We start from the raw sequence: 21,515 nt of genomic DNA, 5'->3' as shown, positions 1-21,515 counted from the left end.
TGAGACACACTTTATTTGTTCTTTCCTAAGCATGCCTATAATAAGTGAGTAATTCCCTAGGCATACATATAATAAGAGTTTATTTTTTAATGTTTGACAAGCTGCTGAAAGTGACAGAGGATAAACAGGAGCTGAAGAAAGCTGACTTGAAACTAATTAACACGTGTGTAAAAATCTAACATGAAGAAGTTAAAGTCCTCATACATCTTGGGAAATTTAATGCAGGGCCTTCTCTCATTACTCTTGCTGGATAAAATGCAGCCTAGCAATCATCAGGGTGGTGTGAACACAGGCCATATGCAGCACGGCACATGGGATGGCTGGACGGACTGAGCTGGGCTACTTGTTGACTGTGTGAGGTGGAGCCTTGGCACAGTATCGTCATCTACTAACACAAAGGGAGGGTGTGGAACCTCACTGTGACACAAGCAGGAGGCTCCCACCCCTCACCTGTTGTATCTGGATAAAGCTCTGAGCTTTGCGCCCTACAATCCTGCTCAGCCTCCTTGAGATGCCTCTATTGGCTTGAGTACTCTCAGGAAAGAACGTTGGGGTATTTTTGCCTGACACTCCGAACATGGAGCAAAATGGGGGAAACCCCACTCAAGACGGCTCCATGAACACTCCAATGCTTTGGACACCTGCTGCAGTAACAAATACTTGGTATTTCTACTGTGTATTTAGTTTTCAGAGCAGACCTGTGGTTGGCAACCTCAGGCATCAGTGCCTTCCCTAAGCCCCCTGTGCTGGGCTTGGGGACTGTCACTGTAATCTCCCACAATGAACCAGAGCAAAGTATCGTGGGGTATTCTGGGAAAGTAAAAGGGTAGTTCCTAGAACAGCCAAGTAAGCCCACAATGGCCCCCACAAATGGCTACCCTGCTAAGTGACTCCTCAGGCCTAGAACAGCCCTTGATCCAAAGTGCCTCATATCCTTTGTCTCATTAATCCTCAGAGACCCTGTTAACTAGACCTTTGTTACCATTTCTATATTACACATGAGTAGGACATGGAACAATGAACTTCAACTACAGTACACCAGGTGCAGGCTAACAAAGAATTTCCTAGCGGTCAGAGGAATACAACAGTGGAACCAGTTGCCAAGAGAGGTTGCGTGCTCTTCCATACTGGAGACATTCAAGAAGAAAATGGACAGTTATCTGAGTGGGGTGGTGTAACTGGCATCCTGCACCCACAGGGGGTTGGACCTGATGGCCTTCTTGGCCCCTTCCAACTCTACTATCCTTTGACTTTGTGATTTAGGCAAAGTTTAATGGCTTATGCCTTGTGCATTTAACGAGTTTGTGTTCAAAGTGACATAAACAGGGGATTGGTTCACACAGCTAAGCATCCCAAGCTGTTTCTACGCAGGTGGGCAACTTGAAGACCTCCAAATATTTTGACCTACAGCTCTAGCCAGCCCAATGGTAAAGGCCAGTTGCCCATCCTTGAACTACGGCACAGAAGCACATGATTCACTTGTACAAGATCTCCAGGCAGGACTAGGAAAATCTCCTCTCTGAAGCCCTGGAGAGCTGCCATTAGTCCATGTGCAGATGATACGGGCCGAGACACATCAATGGTCTGACTTGGTCTAAGAGAGTTTCCAATTTTCAACCACATTAATTCTTTCAGGGATGTAGCTAAAGTTTGCCAGATTTGACCTGAATGACGTGCAGCTTACCGACTAATGTGTAATAAATAAATAAATGAGCAAGTATTTTAAAAGACACAAGCTCCCAACCTCTGTGGAAGTGAGACAAAATAAATGAACTAGCTTACCTGCAGGCAAGTGAATGGTGATGTTGTTACAAAAGTCTGTATAGCAGCACTCTGTCTTGGTTATGTTCTTGGAACTATGGCAGAAAATTTGTGCCTTCAGTTGTGGTAGGGAAACGCATGCCTTTATTATCTCTTCTTTACCATTTGTTAGCATGACCGAAGTCCAACATGCTCCTTCCGTTTCACAAGTGTAGTTTGTTTTTTCACACAGTTGGCACACACATGTTAGACCTGAAAATTGAATTCAGCACTTTTACCAGTCCATGAAGAGAAAGCTGAATACGCTTTAAAAACAGAAAAAGTTACAGATCCTGATGAAAATAGTTAGTTTCACTCATAATCCAAAACACTTAAATTACATTTTACCTGATTTTTTAAATTTCACTACCAATCACTTATGGCTTACCAGCTTTTGTGCAGCTCGTTCCTTTCTAGAAGGTTGAAATGCCTCTTCCAAGCCATAGCTACTGGCTAAAATAGGCGGGCATTTTTGGTACTGTGGACTTTGGCTGCACCCACCATTCGAATACAGGCCCCAAAAACTTCTCTAAAATGGAATTTGGCCCTTAGGCAAAAGGGGCTCCGTAACACCAACCTACAGCAGCCACATACTACAGTGGTACCTTGGCTCACGAACGCCTCAGTTCACAACCAAATCGGGTTGCAAACAAAAATTTCGACTCAGGTCGCAAACTCCACATTGGGTGGCGACCGCGATTGCGGCTATCTCCCCACCCCTGAGTGGGGCGATGGCTGCAATCGTGCTGAGGGCAGGGGGGAGATGGCCAAGATCACGCCCGTCTTTCCTGCATGATTGCGCCCGTTATTGTGCCCGTCTTTCCTGCACGAGAGTAACCACAATCTCTGCCATCTCCCGCCCAGCACAATTGTGCCTGTCTCTCACCCCCCGCCCCAGTGCGCTGGGATGATGGGCGCAATCGCAGTTCTGCTGCGGGGGCAGGGAGATGGCCACAAACTTTGTCACTTTGCTTCACATTTTTCTGATTAAAAAAAAATAGTTACAGAATGGATTAACCTTATTTACATTGAACCTTATGGGGAAATTTAACTTGGCTCACGACCAATTTGGGTCACAACCAGAGTCCTGGAATGGATTACGTTTGTGAGCCGAGGTACCACTTTATATTACTTTTTATTTATTCCTGTTTATATTTATAAGCCACCAAGTAGTTCTGATAGACTCTCTAGGCGGCATCCCTACAACAGCAAAATTACAACTAGAGAACAACATTAAAACAATCATTAAAATATAAATAACAAATTGATGATGATGATGATAATTTAACCAAAATCGTTTAAAAACATTTCCAGGTGAGATAGACAACCAAATTAACTAAAATTGCAATAAAATCAGTAAGTGCCTAAAAATCTATTATTAAAATCAGTTATTAAAATTGTCAAAGTTTTTGAAAGCTGAGTTGGTGCCAGGCAAACTTCTCTGGGGTGCCTGCCCCACAGGTGGGGGCATCCACCAACGGCCCTTCTTCTATTTCCACCCCTCGCACCTCCTTGAAGGATGGCTCATTCAGAAGAGTCTCTCCAGGAGGTCCATTCATAATTTTCCAGAGAGCTGAGTTAAATATGACTTAGAATAATTTCAGGCCTCACTAATACAGCTTCTGCAGAGACTCTGCCAGCTTTATGACACAGGAAAGATGTGCTCAGCTGGTGAACATCTGCTAACAGCACATTGTGGGCAATGACTCTTGATTTTTATGCTGTGAACATTCACAAATAACGGGAGGTCCAACCACTGTAATGTATTTCACAGTCTCTGCCCAGAGACTTCATAATCTTAGCACCAATAAACTCAGAGTTGCATCAGTTTTGACCAAAAGCATTACATGAAGGTTTCTCATTAACTGTACCAAACACGAGCTGTATTACATGTTAATCCAGAATGCATCTCTCACATCACACCAAACAGAAACACACAAATGTATAGTTACATCAAGTTAAAAATGCAATGACTTTCCATTGGTACATGCATCCTGTATCCATCTGAGGGAAAGGGAATAAAGATATTTTTTTATCAAATGTGTTTAATTGGCTTATTTCCCTCTAAATTGATGTATACTTTCAATGTTCTGTTTTGTTGTATGTGAAAAGCAAACTTCAGACACTGAGTCCAATCTTCCTAAAAGCATATAATTTCCCAACTTTATTCCATGTATTTTAGTGATTATTTGTGCCACTATTTTCCCTAAATGACTGCTTATGATTGTAAACAAGTGCAACATTTGTGTTCTTAGTCATTACGGATAGATAAAATTTATCAGATTTTCCTGTTGGAAAATCAAACATGCATCGACTGCATTTTTGTGGAATAAACAGCACCTGCAACGAAATTCAGCAGTGTCAAATAATACTGTTCAGGTTTCCAGACAACCAATAAGCCATCCAAGCGCTTTCCCAAAATAGTCTATTCCATTCCCTGTCCCCATTTTCCATTCCTTCTCTAAAGGGTACCTGCCAACATATGCAGTGTTCTCCATTCATGCATTAGACACTGTCCAAAAAAATCTGTTTAGCCCTGTCAAAAAAGCTCTTTTAATAGAAAAGCCTTACATTTGACAGAAAAAGTAAGTGCTTCACTGTAAGGCTGGGTTGCACTTTCCATTTTCACAAGCACTCAGAGGCATGGAAGGCCATAAACGGTCAGGTCCAACCACTTAGAGGATGTTGTTGCAAAGGGGGGGATCTACTTGCCACCTCATTCTCTATCTCCTCACAGCGTTGTTTTCACGTGGCAACTTGCCATTTGACAGTTGTCAAGTGACAACTCAGTGACGTATTTGAAGCCTGGCTCTCAATGTCCGTAAATGGCACTTTCTTTGACAGCAAGCACTGACCAGGACATTCACCAAGCAAATCATCAAATTTCAGATAGTCAGAGCTCACACTCGTACAACTCTGCATTCTGACAAAAATAATAATAAAAAATAAAATATGTGTGCATATTTGTGGGGGAAAGGAAAGTAGCAAATCAGTCCAACTGATGCCACTTGGGCACTCTGGAGAGGCTGTCACTGACTGCCATGAATGATGATGACCATGAAAAGCAACCTCCAAGGAAAGGGAAAGGGAAAAAAGGGAGGCGCCATGGCAACCGCAAAAGGGGATACAATCACAGCAAGGAGATGAACCCATACCGCTCTAGCTGCCAAATCCCCTGGAGTACTGGCAGAAAGAGCAAAGGAGCCAGGGGAAATGCATGGTGAGAGCAATGGGCTTCTGGGCACTCTGGGTTTTTCCACAAACAAACCACACTGTGTGGCTGATTCGCAGGGTGGGTTGCCATGACGTGCAGACTCACTCAGCGAGGCCATACCCAGCCTCGCTGCCTGAAGTGGATGTTCTCAGCAGAGTCAGGGCAGCGCTAGAAGAAAAGGCAGTGGGAAGAGACACAGGAGGCATTTCTAGATTTCCCAAAGGAAAATCACAGCACATTGCACATTAGCGCTGACCCATGCCCTCTTTTGGGGATGCATCTCCTCTGTTTTGGCAATGCATAACTGCTCTAGTTTGGTTACTCATTCAGAACAATGCAGTCATCTGTCCAGGGCCTCGTGAGGCTAATCCTCCAAGGTGCCCAGGAACACCCAGAGCACTCGCACCTTCCTCAGGGCCTCAGTAGCTTCTTTGACGGGGCCCGCTCCCTCTTCTCTTCCTATCAGCCATGCCTTGTCCTCCACCTATTCGCTCTTGCTTTCCATGAGGCCAGTGCCTCCTGTCTCCTCCCTCGTCTTTCCTGCCCTTCGGTGCTCCCCCTGTGCTCTCAGCGGTGTCTGCCCAGTCCATCAGCAAGGACACCAGGAACCGCCAAAGGCATGGGCACCTTTGCTGGCAGAACAGCTACAGCTGAGAAGCCAAAGAGCCATAGTTTGCCTGCCACTTTTTGAGGATAATGATATCCTCAGAGCAATCTGGGTGTGCAAAATTGCCTTTCCTTCCCAGCCTCTCCCTTATGCCTTTTAGTGGAGTGGAGCTGCTTGTCTGGGGCTGCTCCTACGTGAGCTAAACCCGAATATCTGTCCACTTTGCACTCCAAGTCGCCATTCGGCAGGTAAGCGGTGCCTCTCTTCTGAAAGGGCAGAACGAAGATTTCTTGTAAAAGTCAACCATGAGCCATTTAATCCTTAAACTAAATGGGGGGGAAAGTGGTCTTAAAGTAGACTAAAATAAGACGGTATTTACTGCTTTTCCCCAGGAGGACTGCAGATAAACTGAATGGGCTTTGAAATAACATCTCAAAAGTAAGTCAACTGTGATCATGCACTTGTTTACTGCATTTTTCTAAACCATGTTTTACTGGTTGGGAAAAACATTGATTTTCTATTTTAGTCATAATGGAATATTTTTCCTATGCAGATATGACTCATACCTATTCCCCTAGCCTTTGCCATTCAATTCTGCTCCAACATATTAGTCTGGAATAGAAATCCTAATTTTGAAAAACTAGGACCTGAAAGGCCAGTCATGTTACAGCAGATTACTACATAAATTACTCTGACCCTTCAAGCTAATTTGGAATGCTTCTGATTCATCATTACTTGAACAGACCACTGTGTACAAGTGCTTGAAAATCTAATTTCAGTAGATCCAAACACTTCCAGAAAAAGTAAATATGATTCAGTAGGCTGTCAGGTTCTCAAATGCTATGATTCGTTCAAAAATTGCCTTCTCACAGATTGAGCTGGATCTTTTGGATGCAACAGGACATCCCAGTGTACTGCATATTTGCATCCAAATGTGAAATAAAAAAGTAATTTTGTTCTACTATTTATTGATTACATTTGTATTCCAACTTTTTCTTCCTCCTCCTCTCCATTTTATCCTCAGAACAAAGGCAGGTTAGGCTTAAAGTCATCATCTGGCCCAATGTTACACAGTGAGTTTCCTAGCTGACTAGGGACCAAGAACTCAGATCTTCAATGACATAGTCCAAAACTAATTGCCGCACTCTTATCTGATCTCAACAATCTATTTCACCAAAACTGTAGAGAGGGGTTCGCAGCCATGAGGGTCCTACAACTGGCAGACAGGGCAAGAGAAGTGACAAGCGAGCAGTCATTCAAGCACGGGCAAGACTTTGGACCTCATCAAACATACGTGCATGCAGCAAACATCAAACATTAAAGCAGGGCTGATGGGTGGCCCACTGAGTGTCCTCCTCTGAACCAACAGATACGAGGGCAGGCTCATCTGATCGTGTTTATCCTGGCACATGCCTATGAAAACTCTTGGACTTTTCCTTCTTCCTTCACTAAAGTCAACTCAGAGGTCATGTTAAACAGTAATATAGGGCACAGCTCTGCTTTATTCTTTCCTCTTGCAGCCATTCCTTGGAAACATTCCCACATCAGGGCTTCCTCTGTCAATACATACAGTATAGCTGCCTTAAAATAAGAGATGTTACTTCCCATGTATCTCTCTATTTGCAGTCTACCCCAGCCTGTTACAATCCAGATGGTTTGGACCACAACTCCCATCATTCCTTACCATTGGCTATGCTGGATGGGGCTGATGGAAGTTGAAATGCAAAACATCTGGAGGGCTACAGGCTGGAGAAAACCCATCTAACTGTATCACAGACACCGTATACCTGTTTTCCAAACAGCCACCCTCGCTATAGTTCCAAAGCTTCCTTTTAAGTTGTGTTCACACAATGAGCAGAATCCAAGTAGAAGGCTCTGTCCCTGACGATCCTCTTCTGCCCGGACAATTGCCTTGTGCAAGGGGCTGCTATCGCTTGCGTGACAGCGCTTCTGGTACAGTGCAGAATGCATGAGAGAGCTCCACTGAACCTGCCTCTTCCCAGAAACAAACATTTCCCCTGCTTCAGGAAACTCCCCTAAGAATCGCCACATCTCCCAGCACCAGCAGGACCCACCACTTGTGTGTGTCAGGGGGAGTTGATGAGCATGTAAGCAGCCAGATGGACCCTGCTCGATACGACCGTCATGCTGAGACCATGGCTAGATATCTCCCTGCAGAGCTTTCCATTATTAAGCATTTAAAACCAAATGGGATTGGTGCCACCAGAACCTGCAGAACTTTGTGATCAGCAGGGCCACTGATGCCATCCGCCACTCCCTCAGACATCGCCTTTTCCCCTGAGCTTCACTACAACTCACATGGTAGCTGGGAGACAAATGAATTTTCTCAGCAACAATATATGGGTTTAAGCTAGTCTTGCTGTGCTGTGAAGTATTTTTGGGGCGGCCTGATTTTGAAGGGACAAGTGGGACCATTCACTCATCAGAGCCCTCCTCCCGGTGAAGAGGAACACTGACAGAACTGTTTCGTTGGCCTGGATCAAGGTACTCGCCTGCATTGTTGGACTCTCCTTGGGGAAATGGCTCTGTGGGCTCTCAGAATGCGCCCCTGTACTTTAAAATGTCCCCTGCCACCCCCAAATTGCACAGAGGTCCTCCTTGCTACCCAGTTGCTTCTCTATTGAAAGATATTGGCCCCATCTGAATTTGACAGCAAATCATCCATTTTAGCTCAGCTAGATGCTAAGATCTGAGGGTAGGGGAAATAGAAATTGTTGCTGCACACTTCACAGTGCTGCTTTGCATACGAACAGATCGTAGAATTAGTTCACTATGTGTATATAGAATATTCTCAAACACAAGCATACTTAAGAGGCAAGATGGAATGGGTACCTACACTGTGTTTCTTTTGGCCCCAGGCAAATATCCTTTTTATTTCCCCAGGCCTTTTAGCCCTTCAGTTTTAAAAATTGTGTCAGTACATCTTTAGCTCTTTAATCTGCTGCTGCTTTTTTTCACTACTTTGGTTTTATTCTGTTTGAACTTTCAGTTTTATATTATTCTTTAATGTGTTACTGTTTTCTATGGGTTTAAGCTTTATCCTATAAACCACCCAGAGAGCTTCAGCTAACCACGGCAAGGAAATGCAATAAATATAATAAATCAATCAGTCACTCAGTCTGGAATTCGGAGTGAGCCCAGTATTTGCAAATAAGACTGAACAATTCAGGACTGTGAAAACCTCACCACTAACCGATCTCTCTGTACCAAGTGGACAGCAACAAAATGGCAAAATGAAGTTGGGCATAAGCCTAAAGCGGTGCATATGGAGACAAAACTTCACATAGGTGCGCAGAGGGTATGAACTGGCAGTGACTATCGAGGAAGAGAGTCTAGGCTGAAAATGGATAGGACATTGTCAGTGCAGGGTGCAGCAGCTGTGTGAAAGAGGCAGATTCAGTACTGGTGATCTTTGGAAGAAGAACTGAATGGATCAGTGAAGGCTGGTGGCCGCTCTGCCCTGCTGGTGGGGCAGAAGGCGGGTCAACAGGGGCAGAGCCAAGGATTGTGTGAAACAGAGCAATCTCTGAAACCTCAACAGCCAGCCACACACAGGAAGCTGCAGCATGAACCATAAGAAGAGGGGCGGGGAAAGCACCAGCCACACACCGAAGTCCGGTTTTGGCTCCATAGTCCCATTGCAGCAAGAACTGCCATTCCACAAAGAATCAAGTGACTCTGCAATGATTTGCAGCCATAAACATGAGGATAATGGTAATCATTACACTAAGATGTGATCTTCTTAAGAGCCACATGGAAAAGCAGCCTTTGGAACAGAGGACCAAGTGTTAAAAGCATCCAAAAGTCCACGCATGTGTACGTCCATCACAAGCATCCTGTAAAGCAGGTCTACTCAGAAGCAGCACAGTATGAAATTCTAGATGATACACGTGTTGGAAGAAGTTCAGATTGCAATGGAGGATCGGATTGCTCAGAAGAAGCCATGGGAAGTTCTGTGTGCATCCACGCCCTGTCCCTTCATAGGTGATGGAGATGGTGCAATCCCCTGGGATGGCAACAGAGCCCACTGCAAAGCACACAGGCACACCCGCACACACATGTGCACACAAAGATGAAAAACAATGTGCCAGCAAGGAAAGGGGCAACGCCACCAAGAAACTAAGAAAAACTGCCTGGGTGAAATTTTGGCTACTTCTCTGACCTCTTGCTCCTCAGTCAGGCCAGCTTGCACCTGCAAATTATCCTAGGTCAGGATCCTAAGGATAATTTGGATATCCTAGGTCAGGATCCTTAGGATAATCCAAATTATCCTAAGTCAGCCAGCAAATGGAAAAGTCAGAAAAGGGAACTTTTAAAAATTTGGTCTCATTTGATTTTGTGATAATGGGAGAAATCCAGCTGGCGCAGCCTGCCAACCAAATAGCTTCCATCAGCAGAAGAGGAAAGAGAGGATTTTACTCCAAAATTCTGGGAACCCATTTTGAGCAATCAGGGAGCTGGAGCGATGATGAGCTGAACAGAAAGTTCTATTGCATGAGCAGAAACCTACTTGAGCAATCCTGGACATCAAGTTTTAGTTACTCAGTTTCTCAGGGGTTTTGTTCAGTGCTTAAAGTGTGTAATTTGCAATCCCATTTGTTCTAAAGCCTAGATATGAGTATTGATAGATACATAGACAGACAGACATAAATGAGGCTGGCCTAACCATCCAGCTCCCCGCCTCCCCCCCTCCCCCATCGCCCACTGTGCACCCTGCTCAGAATCTAAACTGCATTAATAGTGCTGCAAAGACATGCAGGGGGTGGAGGAGGTAGAATTGGAGAAAGAATTCATTCCAGCACTTCTTGAGTAGGCGCAGGGTCACCCAACTAGACTGCGGCCCTATATTAGGGATAGAATAGCTTTTAAGATATGGACTGCTGAGCCTGCACTTAACTTGAGGGTAAAAATGAAAAGATGAGGTAGCTGCACATTTAAAGTGCGAGCTGTTTGAACCCTGATGCTAATCGGAGGCATGAATTCAAGGCTCAGACCTCTTAGCCAAACGAAAGGTTTGCATTTGGATAGGGTAACGGTTGCTCTCCAGATGCTTTGGAGAACAATACTGATAGGAGAGGAGACTGATGGGAGCTGTTGTTCAAAACATCTGGAGGGCAACAAGGTACCTACCCCAAAAACACTTCTGACTCTCTGATTTAGTCCATTGAAACCTGATGCCCTGTTTTGACACACGAGGAAACATAATCTCACCAGCTGGCTAGACAAAATGACTTCATTTTTATTAATAAGGCCAATGAATGTGCTCTTAAAAATGTGGACTGTACATATGGCACAGGAGAAGATTTATTGCTTGAGAGACACATGACCACATACCACATTACCATATCAAAATAATGTTGATACATGAACAACCAAATAAGAAATGCACTTATTTAAATAAAAATAAATACATTTTAACAATCCTCAGCTCTCCGTTTAGACCAATTTGGAATACATTCTACAAACAGGAAAAAACTTTGATAACTGGGAAAGATATATGCAACTTTTGGGGCAATGGGGGAACAATCTATTTTTAAAAGCCCATGGTCATCATTGTCATAAAGCAGCATTAAAACGGGGGCATCACAAATGAAATCCAGTAAAACAGAGGTGCCCTTGAATTCCAATCAATGCAACTTGGGTGTGTACACAAGCGCTTAACTGCACAGTATAAATGTCAAACTGTGCACTCTTTCTGGATTCTACACTAGCCATATAAAGCTTTTTTAAAAAATACTTTTAAAATTCTGCTTTACTGCACCCCCATGATACTATTTCTTGAGATTATTCACATCCCATGCAATTGCATGCCTATTTACTCACATGTACAGTCCAATACATGCAACAGGATTACTGAAGGCAAGGTTAAAAATTCACACAAGGTGTATATGCAGCTTGCAGAGTGAGATTTCAGTACACTTATAGCACACCTTTCTTCCACCATGGCATTCAAGGCAGCATAGCCAGGATCCAGCCCCTGGTTTAAACAACCCCGACTTTTCATGTTTCACAAACCATGGTTAACACAATCATGGTCATACATCCCAACAAGGTAGAATTCTACTACTCAGGGCTCATATAAACCAGGGGTCAACTTTATGTATGACTCAGAGATTCAAGAGCCAGAATTATGGTTCAATCCTATGCAGCTCTACTCAGAAGTAAGTCCCAGTGAATTCAATGGGGCTCACTCCCACTTATTCCTGATGCAGAAGCTGACATGCATCCGGTGCACAGAGTGAGGTGCGGCAGCAGCAACCTTTGTGCTACTGTGCACTGCCATTTTCAACTGTCTGGAGAAAACAGCACAGTGGAGTAGGGAAGTCAGCTGAGCCACTGTCTGGATACATAAGCCATCAACCACAGCCTCCTCCCCACCCCCCATCCCCAAGTGTGCCCCTTTTCTTCCTCCTCACGGTAAATTTGCAACCTCAGAGGAAACAGCCAGTGCAGTTCTTTCCACACTGGCTGAGAGAGACTCGGCCACTGCCACAAACCTGGAATTCTGCGTCATCTTATGGCCACGGGGGTGTTCCCTAAGTCAAGCAACAACTTCCAAGCCACTGCATATTTACTCGACAAGATGTACAACAAAGTTACATGGACACATATTTCCCATGCAATACATGGACTTGGACTGAACCCATCCACTTAATAGCATTTGACCGATTACTCCCTGTAAAACCTAATTGACCTAGTTCTTGAATGCATACATTGATTATAATTAAATGCATTAAGCTTCTTAACATCTCTGAGAAATAATAATGAAGACACACCAGCGACAAACAGCTGTCAATGCTAGTTAGACAATAGACTGAGGAAAAAATAGAGGCAAAGTGTGAAATTATTTGATGTTTGATTTATAAAACATAGGCACAAATAATTAAATATAGATGCATTATGTTGAAGAATACGATCAACAAGTGGAGGTGACTCCTTCCACTCTGAGAACAAAATGCAAAGGTTGAAAATGTTCAGTATCCTAGATGAATTATGCAGTAACTATCCATAGGACACAGAGATGTCACATACATTTATAAGTAGGCATGATGTCTGGCCGGTATATAGCAATTCTGGTTTAAGAGTTTGAATAAATGCACCTCAGTCTATCCTGAGTCACAGTCTAACTTGGGGTTGTGTGTCCACAAGCCACAACCACAAATTCTCCCCAAATTAATCAGACCTATGATATTCCTCTATAAATACCTCAAAGGCTGTCGCAAAAAAGCAGGTCAAGATCAATTCTCACTGATACCAGAGTGTAGGACACGGAATAATCAAGTTGAGTTGCGACAACCCAGATTCAGGCTAGATATCGGGAAACGTTTCCTCACTGTCAGAGCAATACGAGAGTGGAACCAGCTGCCTGGAGAGGTGGTGGGCTGTCCCACACTAGAGACATTCAAGGCGAACCTGAACATCTGTCTGAGTGGGATGGTGTAACTGGTGACCTGCAACAGCAGGGGGCAGGACCCGATGGCCTTCATGGCCCCTTCCAAGTCTACTCTTTTATGATTTTATGATCTTTACACTAGAAGCAGCAGACATTACCGTATGAGCAGCAATCCACCATGTCTGATGTCTTTGCTTACATCGCTGCTAGTGTATCACTGAACATTTAACTTGCGCAAGTACCTTCAATCACAAAAACATCGAACACCACAGAAGTCAGAAAAACAATTATCATCACTATACCAGAGTAAAATCTTGCTCTAGGGTAGCTTTTCCCAGCCCATTTCTCTCCATTTATGTGGACTACAACTCCGATCATCCCCAGCCAGCAAAGCCAGATTACAGAAGGTTGTATTCAGGGAAACATTCAGCAGTCTGCAAATATCAGTGTTTATAATTTTCGACAGAAAAGAGGGATAGGCTAGAATATAAACTTTTGAACTGCGGACACCTCTGACAGTCTTCAACACCAACAGAAACATATATCATTGCAATCCCAGCTGTTAGTATATGTTAACTGAAAAAAGTGGCTGGGCCAGGGCACTCTAATGGGCAACAAGAAATGTGTATAACAACACACTGGTGCCCATGGGCAGCATGTTCCCTACCTCTGCCTTAGCTCCTTCCAGTTTTAAGCTTGCCTTCAAAGTGTGCTGTAGCTTGTGAAAACTTCAACAGCCAGTGTCCTGCATAATTACTTGCTTCCTCTGCTAGCAGTTCTACAAAATAAGCAAGCATCTGCAAATTTCTGATGTTACGCGGCCTTTCCAGATTGCAGAGTTTTTACCCCCGATACAGAATGGATACGGGTGAATTTAGCAGTAACCTTCAATTTTTTACTAGTTTTTGAGAACCACGTACAGACCTTGTGCTAGTCGCTTGGGCTGCTAACATGAAACTTGGCCATGCATAGGCTGCCTTAAGGCTGGGCCAGGCAATGCAGTGAGGCTGGACAGGCTGCTGTCTGGAGCTGCAGAACTGCTGGGAGATGATGATGATGATGATGATGATGATGATGATGATGATTATTAGAACATTTCTATGCCGCCCCTTGCCGAAGCCTCGGGGCGGCTTACAACACAATAAAATACAATACAGTACAAAAATAACAATATAAAATTAAAGTTAATAATATAAAATAAATAAAAAATATAAACGATATAAAAGAAGTTATAAAGGAAAAGAAAAAAAAAAGAAGTCGCCCTGGCCAGATAAATAAGTAAATATTGTTAAAATGATGAAGGCAATCTGGAAAAGTCTCCTAGGGAGCATGCAAAATATACCTTCCCCTTGGATAGCATGGTACAAAATACAGCAGCAGAACTGCTCAGCAAGGCAGTGGCCTTCAAATGAAGGAATAGAAATCACTTCCCTACATTCCAAGTGTCCTTTCATTTTGCTCTAATCTATATGCCTGCTCCAGAAAAGTGAAGAAGCTACAGCAAAAGCCTGATAAGGGAATGAAATGGAAGAAAGCCAAGCCACCAACCAGCTTGAGGGCTGAACTAGTTGCTGTTGCTGTTAGTGCCAACAAGTTGTCTCCAACATCTGAGGACCCTATGAATGAAAGCCCTCCGAAAAAGTTCTGTCCTGGACAGCCCTGCTCAGCCCTTGTAAACACAAGACAGTGGTGTTTCTTATGGAGCCAAAATCCTTCTTTTCTTTGGTCCTTCTCTTCATCTGCCTTTGATTTTCCCCAGCATGATTGTCTTTCCCACTGACTCCCTTTTCATGCTGTGCCCAAAGGACAACATTATCATTTTGACTTCCAGGGAAAGTTCAAGGACCTATTTGTTGAACTTTTGCTCAGCCCAGGGTATTCTCCAGCTCTCCTCCAGCACCAGATTTCAAGCACATCAAATTTCTTCTGGCCAGCTTTCTTCTTTGCCCAACCTTCATATGTGCCCCTGTACATAGTGAGGCCAAACTAGGTGTGATGGTACTTGCTCAGGTGCAGATGATATATGCATTTTCTGCACCAAGAGGGAGCCCAAGCAATTTCAGAACTGCAGGGGGGCTTGACCTTTACCAATTTCTGAACATCAGTACAGGTGTGGGGAGGGGGGCAATGCCTCTCCTGAAACTACCCTTTGCATCTCAACAAAAGGCTCCATTAATGCCAAACGGCAGTTTGTTCCTGGGACTTTGGCAGCTCTCCTATTTACATCCTTTTAAAAAGTTTGCACAATCATTGTATTCACATGGTCTATGCATACTTACCTCAAGCTGAAATCCTCCATCATGCCAATAAACCTTCATTCATATTTTCCCTGAGCCATTATATGCCTCTTGTAGCATTTAATTCAAGATTTTTTTTAAAAGGGCTCCCCATACTCATGAAAACCTGTCTCTGCTGCCACACTTGCTCCTAAGCTTCCATGCTTGAGCAGACACAAAACGACCCCCCCCCCCCGCCGCACCGGCACACACATCTCCAAACCAGTTCCCTTCTTGAATCCTAAGAGTCCGTATTTTTCTGCATCCACAGTTTCCAACCGTGCTTTCTCACTCAGCCACACGCATACAATGGTCTACCAGCAGTGCTATTTTTTCAGTGCATAGAAGATCGGGTTGTATATTGAATTGGTATCAAATGCTAGAGGGCTGCCAACCAACACTCTCCCTTCCTGATGGTGAAGTGAAGATAGCACTCTCAGTTTTGCTCAAATGACTCTTTCTTTCCTCCGCAGTGTTTCAAGAACAAGCTATGCTACAATAAAAATTGTTTCAATGGATACCCAAACATAATAGTTTTTTAATGCATTGGAAGTTAAATGTATAAATCTAAAATCAGAATCTTCAACCAAAACACTGGAATACCCCAAATAAGAAAGAGAAAAACAAAGTATCTTTAATTGGGCCAAGCCAATTTCAATGTTACCAGAAACAAGTTTCAAAGTTAGGCTGCAATCCTATACCCACTGACCTAGGAACAAATGTTACTGAAATCAATAGGATTAATTTCTGAATGGGCATGTATAGAACTGTACCCAAGCTAACTTCATTTCTTCAAGCTTAGATGCTCAGAGCAAAAATAGATTCACTGCTGCTAAATGATGTACCAGAAAAAGATCAGTGAGTATTAACACCAACACCCATGCAAAATGCAAGGGCTGCACATGCCTTCTTAGAATTAAACCCCACTCACTTGATGGAGCTTCCTCCCAGATTGCATCTTTACCTATGGTTTTCCATATGTAAACTCTTTCTTCAAGGTGCACAGATAAATCTGTTTTGCTCAGCAAGCATGATGTGAGCTAATGCAGTAGAACGGCCGCAAATGCCTGCCTCATCCTCTCACCCATCAACAGCTTGTAAAATAAAGGCATCATGAGGATTTTTCAGGGTCTGATCCCGAACCACAGCTCTGCCTCCAAATGCATCCCCTCCTCTAGAGTTAATTCCTGGAACAGGTGAAGAATAACACTCTAAGAAGGAGTGGGATGCATTTCCTCTAAGACAGGGGTCTCAAACTCAACTGACCTGGGGGCCGCTGGAAGTAGAGGCTGGGTGAGGCTGGGCCACATCACGTATCCCTCCACCGCGGTGGTGGTGGGCGGCTCATCCCACATCGCTCCCGGAGGCCGACGGCGCTTTGAAGGCCGCAGGGCCCCTCCCCCGTGCCCCCCCCCCCGTCCCGGCAAGTGGCCCGCGGGCTGCGAGTTTGAGACCCCTGCTCTAAGACATGAAGTGCAGTCCTGCGCCTGTCCGGACAGGAAAAAAGACCCGCTACACTCCCCAGCAAGCAGCCTGGGGCATATTGTGAGTCGCGGGCCCCCTTTTCCTGGCTAAACACACACACCTCACACTTTGACAGTCTAAGCAACCAAAAGTAGTTTCCCACGTGCCTAGATGATGCCGAGCAGCGTCGAACTCCGGGGATGCCACTCCAGGCATACTTGAGCCCCGGAGCGTTTCGGGCGGTGAGTTTCAACTGAGTTGCAGAACTTTGCAATAAAGCGCATGTCCTACGGGGGAAAAAAAGAAGGAAAAAGCCGTTTCTTCCCTCAGCTCTGTGCGTCCTTTGCCCTCAGGGCTGCAGTCACCACCCGGCAGCTTTATGGAGCCGAGTGCATCAAGATCAAGCCTCTTCAGTACCAAAGTTTATGTGCCTCTCACGCCAGCTCTTTCACTGGGCTTATGCGGACTACTTGAACGTCCTCCTCTTTCTTACATTTTCCTACGAAATGCCAGCAGCAGAATCATGCACATGCCGCCGAATTCTTCTGCCCTGGAAATTATGCTTCACTCCACGCTTTAAAAAGGAAAAAAGCAAGCCAAGCAGCTTGTGGGTAGGCTGAAAGGGAAACAGCCCCTGCGCATGTATAGAATACCCTTCTGTCTAGTCACCCTACGGGACGAGAGGTCTGCACGCAGGGCTTCCGGAGGAGCGGGGGAAGAAACGGTTTCAAAGCCCCAGAGAAGCCGCCCCGCGTCGCCAAGTGGCCTCCTGGCGCCCCCTTTTTTACCTGTGCAAAGAGAGGCGCAGGCTGCCAGGACAAGCGCCGCCGCGCACGGCCCGGAGCGGAGCGCCCGCCGCATGACCGCACATGGGAGAAGCTCTGGCCGGTGGGGAGCGCCCGGCAGCCTCGCTGGAGCAAGCCGAGGGGCGGCAGCACTCGCGCAGCCCGCCGGCAGGGCAGGAAGGGCGACGCGGGCTGGCAGGGCTCGGCCCCTCCCCGGCGTCCCTTCAGCCGCGCCGCTCCGCGCCGCGCTCTGGGCGACCGGCAGCAGCCACTCGGCGGGCTGAAGAGAGGCGGCTTCCCTCCGGCTCCGCCCCGCCGCACACACCCCCTTGCCCTGACGCCTGCCCACGGGGCAGCGGGCTCGCCCGGCGAGGGAGCCGCCGCCCACAGGGCTCCGGCGGCGTTGCGCAAAGCCCGCGCGCGGCCTTCCCCGGCCGGGTGCCCCCGGCGCCCTGGACCCCCGCTTCCACCAGCCGCTGCATCCCGAGCGCTGGACGGCACCAGGTCGGCGGAGGGGGGCTCCGCGCTGGCGGAGGCTCGCCGGGGGAGCCAGGAACCGGAGGGTCTGCCGCCAGCCCGGCGCTGGGAGATGCGAGACTGCGGCTGTTCTAGGTGAACCACGCGCAAAGATAAAGAAACTGGATGTTTACTTGGAAGTTTCCAGAGCCCCGGCAAGAGGGTTTAGGGGTGTGGGCTGCACACCCGTGGATGTCCCTGGTGGAATTGTTGGACTGCGGACTCTGGAGATCAGGGTGCTAGTCCTGGATCACACAAGATGATCTTGGACCAGTCACATATTCACAGCCCAACCTACTTCACAGGGTTGTTGTGAGGGTAAAATGAAGAGAAGGATGGAAGTCAAGTTGGGTTCCTTGAAGAGGAGGAAAGGCGGGATCGGCATGTAATAAATAGCGAGATAAACTGACAAACAGGTTGCAGCTTCTCAAGTGAAGCAGAGAACATGCCAAAAAAACTGGTGGGAGATGTTTCTTGGCTCCTTTGCTCTCTTTCTGCCTTAGGGTTGTTGCTGCTGTTTCAAATATAACAAAATATGCACACATATATGAATGTGTATTTGCATCATATTAGGCACTTGATGCATACATTCAGTATAAGTCATCATTTATCTGTACTTGAATGCTGGCAAATGAATTCTTGTTGGAGTCACACTAGTTATCACAACTACTGTGTAACCAAGAGAAGAGAAGAGAAGAGAAGAGAAGAGAAGAGAAGAGAAGAGAAGAGTGAATAGGGCAGCAGCATAAGGAAGAAGGTGGCAGCCTGCCTGCTTGCTTGCTCACTCGCTCGCTCTCTTTCACACATGCAGTTGTTTTTTTAATAGTGCCAGAAGTTCCGAGAGGAACCTCCCATACCATGGCCAGTTACAAAAATAGAAACAGAGTCAGAAGGGATCTCCCAGGTCATCTAGTCTGACCCCCAGCCCCAGCCTGCTCCGCTCATGACATGCCTACCATTCGCATGTCCAACCTATCCTTAAACACCCTCACCAAAGGGGAACCCACTCATCACTCACCGCCATCCTGATGATTCCCCACTAATAGTTATGCTTTTGCTTTTGGTCTGTCAACCATGCCCTAATCTATCAGACAGGGACTGCAGGTGGCGCAGTGGTTTAAACAACTGTGCTCCTGGGCTGGTTGATTGAAAGTTCACCGGTTCGAATCTGCACAACGGAGTGAGTCCCAGCTCCTGCCAGCCTTTCAGTTCAAAAGCATGCAAATGCAAGTAGATGAAAACGTACCACTTCGGTGGGCAGGTAATTGTATTCGGTGCACTTCGGTGTTTAGTCATGCCGGCAGCAAAGACCGTCTGGGGACAAATGCTGGCTCCCTTGGCCAGGAAACGGAGATGAGCACTGCCCCCTAGAGTCAGGCATGGCTGGACGTAACGTCAAGGGGAAACCTCTACCTTTATCATTGTCCGCTATTCATTGCAGAAAATGCATCGGTTTATCCCAAAACTCCTCAATTTCTCAAGCAAGATATCATGCGGCACTTTATCAGAGGCCTTGCTGAAATCCAGGTAAACCGCATTGGCCGCATTCCCTCCATCTAACCACCTCAAAACCTTTCCAAATAATCTCATGGTTCGTCTGGCAGGACCTTTTTTCCCAGAAGCCACATTGTGTGGTTGCCAACTTCCCTTCCCTAAAGTTCAACCAGAGAATGCCTTTGAGATGATCTTCATGTGGCATTATCATATATTCACAAACACATACATCAAGGGGCATGACAAGAAACTTCTAATTGAGAAAAGTATTATATTCCTCTTTCTTCCACTGAGATCTCCCCAAAACAGGGATATTCTGAGCTTTATAGGAGCTACATGAACCAAGTCACCGCTTATTGTTAATGGAGTTAGGAGGGAATGAGGTATTAGATAAGATTTCTGTAATGCAATAATCATAAACTAAAGAACGGGACAATTCTATGCATGTTTAGACAAAAAAGTCCTACAACTCCCAGCATTCTCCAACCAGCATGTATACAATTGTGCCTTATACTTTTAATTATTTTTATTATGAAAATTCAACAAAACAAAACCAATCATCACGAAAAATGTTACTACATATATTTTACTATAAGAGGCTCTACATATGCATATGAAACATTATATTGATGAAAAAAACAATTTTCTAGATGCTGCACATCAGCTTGAACAGAGGCAGGCCAAATATCCATGCAGGCCTGCGCAGAGTCAACTTTTGCTGCTCTCTGACAAAATGTGCCCACACAATCCCTTCAAGCCACCTGGAGAAAGAGGTCTCACCCCCCCCCCACCCCAATCTCATGAGGGAGATGGCTACTTCAAGGCTGTGGACTGAGCTGCAACACCACAGCTTCCATCTCTCCTCTGCACCACCACCACCTTGAAAGGCTGGTCTCTGCCTTCAAAGGAAACAAACCTCCTACAGGCCAATAAATTCAGGCAGATGTTTCCTGAGCTTGAGCATCACAGTCTCAACCCCTCTTCTTATACTGTAGAAGAATGAAGATGGTGTGGAAGACATTAATGGCTCCTCTACAACAGAGACACTGAATTGTCCTTGAACGCCGATCATAGCTGTAACTGTGTATTGGGACACTTGATAGCTTAAGGCCTCTGGGAAAACTCCACGTACACAGCTTCAGAAAAGAATCGGTTCATTCCATTTCCCATGAATTTTCCCAGGTCCTTCCAGATTGCCCCAGGAGCCTGGTGCAGCAAACAACTCTTCTGGAAACAATTTGTCACCAACCTGCCATGGTTGCTGTTGGTTAAAAGGCAGGCATATAAATCAAGTAAGGGAATAAACAAGTAGACATTATCAGATGTTCCAGAAGCCGGGTGCCAGCCAGAGAAAGCATCTTGCTTCATCGCTCCCAGATGGGACTCAGCAGCAGGTGACAAAGACGACAAGACCTCCCCTGAAGGCCATAACGGACTAGCACAGGGGCCCTCAAACTTTTTGAACCGGGGGCCAGTTGAAAGGTGCCAGCGATGGGCATGGGCTGCCAAGGTGGTGCGGGTGGGGGATGCGGGCGAGGGGGCATGTGTGTGCGTGCGGGCACAGCGAGGCAGGGGTGGGCATGCACAGAGATCCTTGGAAGGAGATCATTGTGGACTCGCTCAGAGAAAAGGATCTCCTTGCTCACAAGCTGCCGCATGGCGAGGCACTGGCTTGCTCGCAAGGAGATCGTTTTGGACTCGCAAGAAGAAAACAATCTCTTTCTTCACAAGCTGGCGCCTCACCGTGCGCATGCACGGTGGGTCCAAAACCTCTATGGCAGGCCGGATAAATGGGTATGGTGGGTCGGATCCGGCCCGTGAGCCATAGTTTGAGGACCCATGGACTAGCAGGTCTATACAAGGGTTCAGGTAACCCTGTCCTACGTTGTTCAGCAATTTATATATCAATAATAACACATGGAATCTGGCTAGGTAGCAAACTAGC

The 21,515-nt window shown here is 45.8% G+C and overlaps 1 protein-coding gene across 2 annotated transcripts in view; it reads right to left on the bottom strand.

Moving 5' to 3' along the window:
• The window catches only part of ACVR1C (activin A receptor type 1C), a 52,227-nt gene extending 34,538 nt beyond the window's left edge, over nucleotides 1–17,689 (bottom strand). For both annotated transcript variants that reach the window (XR_006413548.1, XM_044418346.1), the window contains exons 1-2: nucleotides 17,564–17,689; nucleotides 1,783–2,013 (exon numbers count right to left, since the gene is read on the bottom strand). Coding sequence is in view for 1 of the 2 variants with exons in the window: in XM_044418346.1 (XP_044274281.1) it covers nucleotides 1,783–2,013; nucleotides 17,564–17,636 (304 nt within the window). In the remaining variant the exon portion in view is untranslated. The remainder of the gene's footprint in view (nucleotides 1–1,782; nucleotides 2,014–17,563) is intronic.
• Between the last annotated feature and the right edge of the window lie 3,826 nt (nucleotides 17,690–21,515).

Source organism: Varanus komodoensis, unplaced genomic scaffold (assembly GCF_004798865.1).
Source record: "Varanus komodoensis strain SLA01 unplaced genomic scaffold, ASM479886v1 scaffold9, whole genome shotgun sequence".
NCBI classification, from domain to species: Eukaryota; Metazoa; Chordata; class Lepidosauria; order Squamata; family Varanidae; genus Varanus; species Varanus komodoensis.
Note: the sequence above shows the minus strand (reverse complement) of the source record. Positions and strands in the feature narration are given on the sequence as shown.